At 38.2% G+C, this 11208-nt stretch overlaps 1 protein-coding gene and 1 pseudogene across 1 annotated transcript; one reads left to right on the top strand and one right to left on the bottom strand.

The window, feature by feature from the left end:
• Nucleotides 1-4576: 4576 nt before the first annotated feature.
• LOC127633837 (39S ribosomal protein L27, mitochondrial-like) lies at nucleotides 4577-6185 on the bottom strand. Its single transcript, XM_052113178.1, has 4 exons — nucleotides 6125-6185; nucleotides 5583-5711; nucleotides 5348-5421; nucleotides 4577-4985 (listed from the first exon to the last, which is right to left on the bottom strand). The coding sequence occupies exons 1-4, from the start codon at nucleotides 6162-6164 to the stop codon at nucleotides 4779-4781; spliced, it is 450 nt and encodes a 149-aa protein (XP_051969138.1). The 5' UTR covers nucleotides 6165-6185; the 3' UTR covers nucleotides 4577-4778.
• A 1081-nt stretch (nucleotides 6186-7266) lies between these two features.
• Nucleotides 7267-10384, top strand: LOC127633177 (crossover junction endonuclease EME1-like; annotated as a pseudogene).
• Nucleotides 10385-11208: the final 824 nt, after the last annotated feature.

An 11208-nucleotide genomic window follows, 5' to 3' on the forward strand; every position in this document is an offset into this window, starting at 1 on the left:
GCAACTTTACTTTGCAGAACTGTATAATCCTTTATCCTATGAACATACAAACACTTGAGAACTTGAAAATATAGATTGGCCTTCGAGAAACAGTTTTTTTTTACTCAAAGACCTTCCAGGACATACTATTATTCTACTCTCTAATTCAAATATACAGAAAAATAAAGGATAGGAAATGCAAAAAAAAAGGAAGCATGAGTTCTTCTTGGGGTACAACAGCCGTTGCTAAGCAACTGAGTAGATAGAGTGAGGGTTGACAGTCATTCTTTTCAAAGCAAAGCAGATGGACGTAACAAGGGTTTCTTGGCAGTACTAGGACATTGCTTTCAGAAGCAGACAATGAAACAGCATCTAATGGTTTACAGCAAAGGGCCAATAAGAATAAGATGATTGATTCTAATGACCTTTCACCAAAGCTTCATGCAAAACGTTGTTTTTACGAGATCAGACATTATGATTCTTGGTCAAACTATAACACATCAAGGTTGGTGCTTACAAAGAATTAAGAACTTAAAGGGTTAGTTAACCCACTGTTCTTTTTAAATCTGACTCCTTTTGCTTCCCGTTTTTTTTTCAGAAACACAAAAGGAATAATTAAAATATATGTTTACGCCGCTCTTTCCCATACAATAAAAGTGAGTGGGAACTGAGACTGTCACATTCTGAGTAACATCTTCCTGTGTGTTCCATGGAAAGAAAAAAAAAAAAAACAATAATTCTGGTTTGGAACAACATGAAGGTGAGAAAATAATGACAGAATTTTAACAGTCTGGTCCTGAATTCAATACATCTATGAGAGACATGACAAGAAATGTATGAAATTTCTAAATAAAAATATTAAATATTTAACAAACTATTTAAAATAAAATATGAGTCTTGTCATTGAGGCATCACACATATCTAAGTGCACATTAGCTCAAATTAAAAGGTGACAGTGGGGGAAGGGAAGTTTTAAAAAATACAAAAAGGGCAACAAAAACAAAATAGGCTACTTCTGCTCTTAACCGATGAGCATGCCAATGAAAGGAGCAATATTGTGCAAATATGACAAAGTATAACCCCCCCTAGAGTTTTAGTGATGTTCAACGTGCAAAATTAAACATATAAAATATTTGAGATTATGGTCTCCTATAGTTAGTACAAAATGTTACTGTATCTCACTAAAGTATTTGCGACAATCTGTTATTCGTGGTTATTCAGTAAATTTATGAATAATCATGTAGATTATTACACTAAGCATTGCTCAGAATCACTTAACTTTTGAAAAAATTCACCATCCTTATTTATTGCCATTCAACAATTATCCATTGATCAAGTGTGATAATGTTTTGAACATCTTGTGCATCTTCATCATTAAACTTGAAGTGTCAGCAGCACACTCCATAATTAATCCTCTCACATTTCTTCCATAGAGAGAGTTCAGCAACATGGTGCAGCTGCAACACATTTGGCAGCTTTTTTCTACCTGGCCGGTACTGGTAAAATACCTCTTATATCTCCTTGACTTACCCCAACCCAAGAAAACATTCAGGCTTTGTTTCCCCTAATCCTTCTGATACACATGAATAGCACGCTGAGCCCAAAGGGAACAGCTACTAAGACAGTCCATGACTATTTTATGGAAAAGAGAGACAGTCTAATCTTTAACAGTTAAGACAAAAGAAGTTTAGGAAATATAAAAGGATATGGAGTCAATAAAGCAGAACAAAAAGCACCAACAGGACAATCCTTGCACTGTTTAATGCTCCATGAAAAGCTAATCTCAAAAAGCAGCAAGTGCTTGTTTGTTTGTATTGATCTGCTGAAGGACTGAGCCTTTCTTTCTGCTGAATAAAATCAAGTTCTAATTTTTTAATATCCTGTTCCACTCGGAAATGTGTCACATTACGGAGGTTCTAACTGTTAGAATCTAACCATAACAATTTATTTATAAATATATATATATATATATAAATAATAAACAAATTCACCAAAAACAAAAGAAACGTCATCTCACATTTAACTGCTTATATTTTCAGCAAACTTAACATGTGTTAAATATTTGTATGAACATAAAAAGATTCAACAACTAAGACATAAATTGGACAAGTTTCACAGACATGTGACTAACAGAAATGGAATAATCTGTCCCTGAACAAAGTGTGTTTGTGGGGGTGGGGGGGATCAAAATCAAATGTATCTGGTGTGGCCACCTGCTGCATGAATTACTGCAGTGCATCTCCTCCTCATGGACTGCACCAGATTTACCAGTTCTTGCTTGTGAGATGTTACCCCACTCTTCCACCAAGGCACTTGCAAGTTCCCGGACATTTCAGGGGGAATGGCCCTAGCCCTCCGATCGAACAGGTCCCAGATGTGCCCAATGGGATTGACATCCGGGCTCTTCGCTGACCATAGCAGAACACTGACATTCCTGTCTTGCAGGAAATAATGCATAGAACGAGCAGTATGGCTGGTGGCATTGTCATGCTGGAGGGTGAGTACATCTGAGGGAGGAGGATGTCTTCCCTGCAACGCAGTGTTGAGATTGCCTGCAATGGCAACAAGCTCAGTAGGATGATGCTGTGATAAGCCGCCCAAGACCATGATGGACCCTCCAACTCCAAATCAATCCCACTCCAGAGTACAGGCCTTGGTGTAACGCTCATTTCTTCAATGATAAACATGAGTCCAACCATCACCCCTGCTGAGACAAAACCGCAACTCGTCAGTGAAGACGAGTCTGGTCCAGCGAAGGTGGGTTTGTGCCCATAGGCGATGTTGTTGCCGGGGATGTCTGGTAAGGACTTGCCTTACAACAGACCTACAAGCCCTCAGTCCAGCCTCTCTCAGCATATTGTAGACAAACTGAGCACTCATGGAGGGATTGTACGTTCCTGGTGTAACTCGGGCAGTTGTTGCTGTCCTGTACCTGTCCTGCAGGTGTGCTATTCGGATGTACTGATACTGCAGGTGTTGTTACACGTGGTCTGCCATTGCGAGGACGATCAGCTGTCCTTCCTGTCTCCCTGTAGTGCTGTCTTAGGCGTCTCACAGTACGGACATTGCAATTTATTGACCTGGACACATCTGCAGTCCTCATGCCTCCATGTAGCATGCCTAAGGCATGTTCACGCAGATGAGCAGCAACCCTGGGCATCTTTCTTTTGGGGTTTTTCAGTCAGTTGGTAGGTCTCATTGGTTTCCTAAGTATTATAACTGTGACCTTAGTTGCCTACCATCTGTAAGCTGTTAGTGTCTTAACAACCGTTCCAAAGGTGCACATTCATACAATTTTTATAGTTCATTGAACAAGCATGGAAAAGGCAAAGTTATTTGGATTTTTACAAAATTATATTTAAAATACAGTGTCCTAAAAAAGGGGCGTTTCTTTATTTGCTGAGTTTATTTAAAGCTGAAGTCAGAAGTTTATATAAAAAAATGTTTAAGTCATTAAAACTCATTTTTAACCACTCCACAGAATTAATATTAGCAAACCATAGTTTTGGCAAGTAATTTAGGACATTTCCTTTGTACGTGACACGAGTCATTACAGACATTGTTTACAGTCATTGTTTACAGGCAGATTGTTTCACTTTTAATTGACTGTAACACAATTCTAGTGGGTCAGAAGTTTACATACACTAAGTTAACTGTACCTTTAAGCAGCTTGAAAAATTCCAGAAAACGTTGTCAAGCCTAGACAATTAGCTTCTGATAGGTGGTGTATTGAATTGGAGGTGTACCTGTGGATGTATTTTAAGGCCAACCTTCAAACTCATTGACTCAGCTTGACATAATTTTTTGGACCTCCACAAGTCTGGTTCACCCTTGGGAGAAATTTCCAAACACCTGAATGTACCACGGTCCTCTTTACAAGCAATAGTATGCAAGTATAAACATCATGGGACCACGCAGCCATCATACCACTCAGGTAGGGATGTCTCATGAATGTAATTTGGTGCAAAAAGTACAAATCAAAGAACAACAGCAAAGGACCTTGTGAAGATGCTGGAGGAAACAGATAGACAAGTATCTATATCCTGAAAGGCTGCTCAGCAAGGAAGAAGCCACTGCTCCAAATCAGCAGTATAAAATCCAAACTAGTCTGAAAGTGCACATGGGGACAAAGATCTTACTTTTTGGAGAAATGTCCTCTGGTCTAATGAAATCAAAATTGAACCGTTTGGCCATAATGACTTCTGTTTAACATGAGTTTGAATGTGATTGGTTAATTCTGAACACAGCCACATCCCCAGTTATAAGAGGGTGTGCACAATTATGCAACCAGGTTATTGTAAGGTTTTACATTTTTTCCCCCCCTCAAAGATTTCAGTTTGTTTTTCAATTGAATTGTTCACTTTATAGGTCACATTAAAAGGTGGAAAAATTTCTGACATGATTTATGTTTGTCTCATTCTTTTACATCACAAGAATCTGCCATTTTAACAGGGGTGTGTAGACTTTTTATATCCACTGTGTATGTATATATATATATATATATATATATATATATATATATTTCTAGATTGTAATAAACAATTAGATTCTTTTTTAAATGCAAGTGATTAAACACAGTACATTTACAAGGTGTTAAGTAAAAACTTTTATTTGAGTAGCACATTTAAACACATATCTGTACAAATAGAAAGAAATTCAATATCCCACTGATGAAGTAGGTGTGGCAGGCCACTGCTATATTTTTATACACATATCAAAAGACAGCAAAAAAATATTCCAGAGTTTGGTTACCAGTAAAAGAATCCAGACCAAAATGTGGTAAGATGGCAAAGACTTCCTCACACTATGTCCACTAGTTTAAATGTAGTCTCCTGTTTTGTTGGGGTGATATTGATAAAGGACTTGTAGAGAACTGCACCCTTGGGAAGTTTTGGGATCACGTCCCGGGCTTCAGCACTTCGTGGTGGAGGAATGTACACCTCCTTGGTGAACCTGACAATACCGTCTTCTAGGGCATAAAGTGTTTTGTTGGTTCCAATACCGACCTGTGAGGACAGGCAATAAGAGGTATTATCATATTAGTTAAATCTTGTTTACGTTACATACATTTCTGAGATACGTCACACTGTTCTGAATTAAGCCATATTTCAAAACTTATACTAAAAATAAGAAATACTAAATCAATACTCTTAAAAATGCCTCCATGCATGCATCTATAATCCACAATAACTTTCTATTGTAGACCTGGTTGTAATAAGTGTTTTGATAAACAAATGAAATAAAAAAAAAACACTTCACAAAATTAAAGTAAATCCAATGAAAATTATTCTATATGCTGCCTTTGTGTTGTCATTGTTGTCACATCTTGTGAAAACAGGTACACATCTGACATTCATAGGAGTCTTACATGGGCTCCAGGATGCCAGCGCATTAAACCTTTCCGTTGTGTTGCTAGGATGTTGCCAGCATGCACAAAGTTCCCTTGGTAGAAGGTAAAGCAGAAAATGTGTTGTAATGCAAGACAATGAATGATGTTAAGACACATTTATGCAAAGTGCAGCTAGAGTAAAATTAATGTTAAAAAAAAAATGATCTCCATATATTTCTTGTATATGCTAAGATAGTAGTCTTTAAAACAGTACCATCTTGTTTCTTGAAACCATATCTTCGGCCAGCACTCTTCCCTCCCAGGTTTTTGCTGCTTCCTCCGGACTTCTTTGAGGCAAATCTCGACAATACAACTGTGGGTGTTTGAATTGAAAATAGAGCGCCTGCAAAGACATGAATAAATAAACAACAGAAATTATTGCATGAAACACGTTTGGTGTTGAAACGTTTCTCCACGACGTCAACATTTTGATATAGATGAGTGCTGTAAAACAAAAATAGGCTTAACCATTAACTAAATGCATTAAGACGTACAAAATATAAGCCACCTCGGTGTTTTATCTATAATTTCATAAATAACCGTTTGAATGCTTCCGAGTCTATTGTCAACATTGAACACATGCTTACTTAAAAGGTTACTTCCAAGTGAGTGAGTGGAAGGTTAGTATGCTACCGACAACCGAGTGTCATTACAAAGCGTTGAAAGAAAAAATGCTCATCTACAATAAGTAATTCACACACGACTCCAAACCAGCGCACTGCATCATAACAAAATTAAAAAATATATTAAACTTACAAGCTCTGGATTTCAGCATCAAGGACGCCAGCGCCGCCATTTGGAATCACGTGATTCTGACGCAGCGGACGAGCTTCCGTCATCCTTCAGAACCCGCGAACTGATATTGACTACTATTTTACATTGAAGGATGGTATTTTGTTCTATGAAAACAAAAGTAACAAAGACTTAGAATACATTGTTAAAAAAATATTTTAATGGCAAAATTTTATAGACATATTTGAATTCATCCCCCATGATTAAGGTGATTTCTTTTGAATTTGACTGCTATGTTTTCACCAGTGAATGTTAAAAAACAAAAAGTCCAAAGCCTGTATAAAATCCTATGACATAATTTTCAATTCCCCTGTTACACTGCAATATCTATATATGTATAACATGTGCTATGATTGGTTCTATAAATAATGAAAAAATATATATATTTAATAATAAAAGGTAAAAAAAAAAGAAAAACGAAAAGAACCCGCGAACTGCGGAATTTGATTCGTGTGAGCAGAGAGAGAAATTAAAATTTCACGAAATTGTCATACATAGATCTGAAGCTGAAGCTGTAGTAGAATGAGCAGTTGTACTTTTTATTTTCTGTGTTCTGTTGTCTCGAGCAGGAAACTTAAATTTTCCACAGTGCAGTCGACTTTCGATCTGATCATGTGTGATTGGGTATGGCGAAATGAGCTTTGTTTTTGTTTTTTTCCATCGAATATAAAGTCGTCCTGTTTCAACAAAGTGATATTGTAAAAATATTTTAGTAGTTCCCATACCTGTAAGTCTGAGTTAAAATTTTTTGTAGCTGCTGGGACTCTTCCTGTTTTGTCTAAGAGCTTCCTACATTCATCATTTTACTGTAAAAAATACAAAAAGGATTCGTTGAGGATTTACAACAAATGTACTATTACTTACAAAAATAACATAGTAACCAGAGTCTGCAAAAGAATACCATAGTTACAGTTACTGTGTTATCCAACACCAGTAAAGTAATTTAATGAATAATAAAAAGTTTTGCAAGATCTTTTCACTGCTTGAAAGAAATTTCATATTAATCTATTCTGATTTTATAGTAACAACTGAAGTAATTTTGATATTTTGCTGACATTTTTTATTTGGTCTCTCCTTTCAGTGCATTTAGATCATTGGATGACAGCATGACCTGCACCAGTATAACTGGATTCCTCATAAGTGACAGTGACTCCAGTGATACAGAAGAGCTGCCTGTGTTTGATTTTTCTCAGTCAAAACCAAAGCCAACTTGGTGGTTTTAGAGAGTTCAGACTCAGAAATGCACCTGTTGCTGATCCAGTTTCATCAGATGTTAATGATCCCTCTGGAGCTGCTGGAAGTGACGTTATTACGGTTAGCAGTGACAGTGAGGAGGCCATGATTCCTTTAGCTGTATGACTTAAACAGAAACAGCATGGTCTGCCTACAGCAGCCACTGGTGTAGAGAAGTACCAGGCTTCTAATGCGGTTTCTAAAGGATGTTCATGCCTCTTAGATGTTCCAGCTATGTTACCTGCACATTATATCAACCCTGAGGCCCAGCCAGTTGAACATAACAATATCTTTATCACGGTAACAAGGAAGTGCAGGTCTGACTACGAAGCACAGCCTGCAGGGGAAAATGGTACTTACCTGTCCAAATGCAAAACCCCAGCAGAAGTGGAGGCTGCCAGACAGGAAGCCCTGAGGAAAAAAGCCATGCGAGAGCAACAGCCGGTAGAGAAGGTGAGGCTGAGAATGGAGAAGAAAGCTCTTGCTGATGCTGTGAAAGCCCTAAAGCCAGAGGAGTGCATCAAACACATGGTGGTGACGGTTGACCCTGGTAGGTGGCAGTGTGACTCCATAACTCTTATTTTCAGTGCTCTGTGCTCTTTCATAGTTTTCTTGAGTTGTAAAAAAAGCACTGGTATTGACTCCAGCCAGGTCTCCTAAGCAATCAAATTGGCCCGTTTGCAAGGGAGGGTAGAGTCACGAGTGTGGTCACGATTAGTGGTTCTCCCTCTCAATGGGGCACGTGGTAAGTTGTGCATGGATCGCGGAGAGTAGCATGAGCCTCCACATGCTGGGAGTCTCCGCGGTGTCACGCACAGCGTGATAAGATGCGCGGATTGATTGTCTCAGAAGCGGAGGCAACTGAGACTTATCTTCCGCCACCTGGATCGATGTGAGTAAATGCGCCACCACAAGGACCTACTAAGTAGTGGGAATTGGCCATTCCATATTGGGGAGAAAAGGGGAGATGCGCTGGCATGAGATATTAAGCTGCTTTTGTGCAATGGATTAGCAATGATTAACTGTCTCCTCCCCATAGGCCTGCTGCAGCTGGAAGGTGGTGGCACTTTCCTGACTTCCCTACACGCTATGGGATGCAGTTGTGCCATAGAGAAGCAGTGTCTTCCTTGCAGTGTCACCTGGGCTAGACGCTCACCCTGCACTCAGGCATGTTTACCGCCAACACATACACAACTTATGAAGCCTTATTCCTTTTGTAATTGGCTTTAGGGCCAGTGATAAAAATATACTGATAATGAAATATAATGAGTACTGGTATATAACTTCACAATATTAGTATACTCAAATAGTACACATACTATATGTCGCTGACTCAACAATGCAATGTGTTCATTTCAGTGTTTTTATCTCAGTAAAATAATGATATGTAATGTTTTCAATTTCATCTAGACAGTGTAATTTTTAGAGTGTTTGCTCATCTGCAACATGTCCATTTTTGTTGTCATATATTCTGTATCTGTATTCACAATGATTAAGATGCAATGTAAGATCTAATGCAATAAACAAGATGCTTTAAATAAAACTTGATGTATCCAGCTGTCACTGTTGCACATTTCACATTTATCTGTGCCATCTTGTATCTGTAAGAAATTAGTTATATCTAAATCTACACATGGTTTTAGAATATTTGAATATTTTGTGTGCAGACTGGTGAGATGCTGTCCATTCCAAAGTCCCATACTGTAATCCAAGTTCCAGTGGATAACTTTGTGACTATGATTAACAATTACTGCAAATTAGGGACATTTTATTCCAGCACTGCATGATTTTTCTATTGCCCAAAGGCCCATTATAACTACTTAATTAACCATTAATAGGATAATTGTTTAATTGGCTGGTTATGCCATTTTTGTATGATGTAGCAACTAAAGATGGAATTAAAAGAGCAATTGAAGGTAATGAATATAATTATAGCATCGCCTCTCAATTATGTAAAAATGACCCATAAGCTCCTTAAAGTATGCGGTTGCATAAACTTTGAGAAATTTTTGTCTTTAGAATTGAGGATTTTTTTTATGCAAATATATTTTTTTAAAGACCTAGGTTTTCTGTTTTAATGTAGAGACAAAGCAATGGTATTAAATCAGTATATTTCTGACCTCCTGGACTCAAGGACTCCCAGACAGAACCTTCAGCATAGTCATGATTGACATAGAGAAGTACTAAGTAAGCAATGCACTGAGAGTGTCAGACATTTATTTGTATTTAAAATCGAAGACTTCATGTAAATCCTGTAAAAAAAAAATAGGCTTCTGTGCACTTGCCTCATAGACTCTCATATATTTTGTATAGATTTTGTTTGAGGGATGAATCAAAATAATTTTCTTTGTTATTCAACAGCATGTCACAGATGCTGTCGAAAGCGATTTAATTGTATTTAACCTGCAATATTTCTCTTAGTTATCCTATATTAAGATATTTAAAATGTTTTCTTATTTTCTGAAAATTGTAACAGTAATGGGTTTAAAAACCATCATAGTACAAACATATAAAATACTGCATACACTTTAGGCTTTAATTTTAATGGCTGACTAACGAAGTCTAATCTGATTACATATATTTTTATAATAAATATTCCTTTGCAGATCGCAGAATTCAAAATGCCAGAAGAAATACTGTGAGGCATTGCTGGGCGAGGACATGGGACTACAGGGAGGGCAGAAAAAGAGAAGAAAGAAAGATGATATCAATCAGCTTCCTGTGGTCTGTTGAGTGCAGCTGGAGGAGGGAAGCTGAAGCACCTCATTGGCAGTCGAGTCAAATTTATGACTGCATATGCTTTTTTACAGTGATATGTGAGGTTGTTTGAGTTAGCTCTGTCTTTCACTCCCCTCACCTGTCCATCAGGCTATGGTAGACCTGCAGCTGCACACTGGGGTGCAGGTCTGTTTCTACTCAACCTGAAAGAACTTCACTGATTATAGTTTACCATGTCAATCTAAAGCAGTAGCAGGGGAACTATTCAAGTGAGAGGGAAGCAGGCAGGTGCGGACTGGCCATTGGGAAGTTCGAGAATTTTCCCGATGGGCCGGCTGCGAAACGGGGCCCAATGGGCCACGATAAGCTGAAATTGGCCAGCACATGACCTATACTTACACATGACAGTGACACCAACCCCCCATTTTTTCTATGTAAAATCCGGGGCTGATTTCCCTTCCCAGTCCGCCTCTGTCTGTCTGTCATCTGTCTGTCTTGTCATGGAAGTCGTAGCGTTTTCAAATTATACGACGAATCTGCTACGGCGTGAACACATTGCAAGACATTTCAGGTTGACGGATCCCCGATGACTCTGCCTGGAATCCAAATTACGTTTCACAGCAGAGTACCCACGAGAAGTGATACGAGATATGAAAACAAATGCATGATCATATATTATACATTTCAGAATATGATGTGTATGTTTTTAATCGCCTAAAGGCATCATATATTTTATTGGTTACAATATGAAAAAGTACCTCCTACTGAAAAATCTACCTATTTGTTTACCTGACTGTCCAAAAAAATTGGCAATTTCTCTCCAACTCTTCTCTTTCTCCACCCGGTTGTGGTACAGTTCAGCTGAAACATAAAATAGGTGCTGGTACTCCAGCCAATGTTCCACAAATGTTTCCTCCATTTCTTCGGTCAAATGAGACTTTAGGCCTAGCCATGCTAGTTGATGTTCTGTTGCAGGTACATCAGGACTCCTCCCACTGAAAGTTCCCTTGACCTGTTTCTTGCGCTCTCATTGGCTGTAGGTCAACGCTGCAGTTTTATTCAGTCAAAACATGTTTCACATTGCACGATTTGGAATC

This window comes from Xyrauchen texanus, chromosome 40 (assembly GCF_025860055.1).
Source record: "Xyrauchen texanus isolate HMW12.3.18 chromosome 40, RBS_HiC_50CHRs, whole genome shotgun sequence".
Classification (NCBI taxonomy): Eukaryota; Metazoa; Chordata; class Actinopteri; order Cypriniformes; family Catostomidae; genus Xyrauchen; species Xyrauchen texanus.

Coding starts and splice junctions, on each gene's coding strand:
- LOC127633837 (XM_052113178.1), bottom strand. CDS start 6,164: ATGGCGGCGCTGGCGTCCTTGATGCTGAAATCCAGAGCTT. Junction 5,712..6,124: donor GATGCTGAAATCCAGAGCTT/GTAAGTTTAATA, acceptor ATGTCTTTGCAG/GCGCTCTATTTTCAATTCAA. Junction 4,986..5,347: donor GCTGGCATCCTGGAGCCCAT/GTAAGACTCCTA, acceptor CTGTCCTCACAG/GTCGGTATTGGAACCAACAA.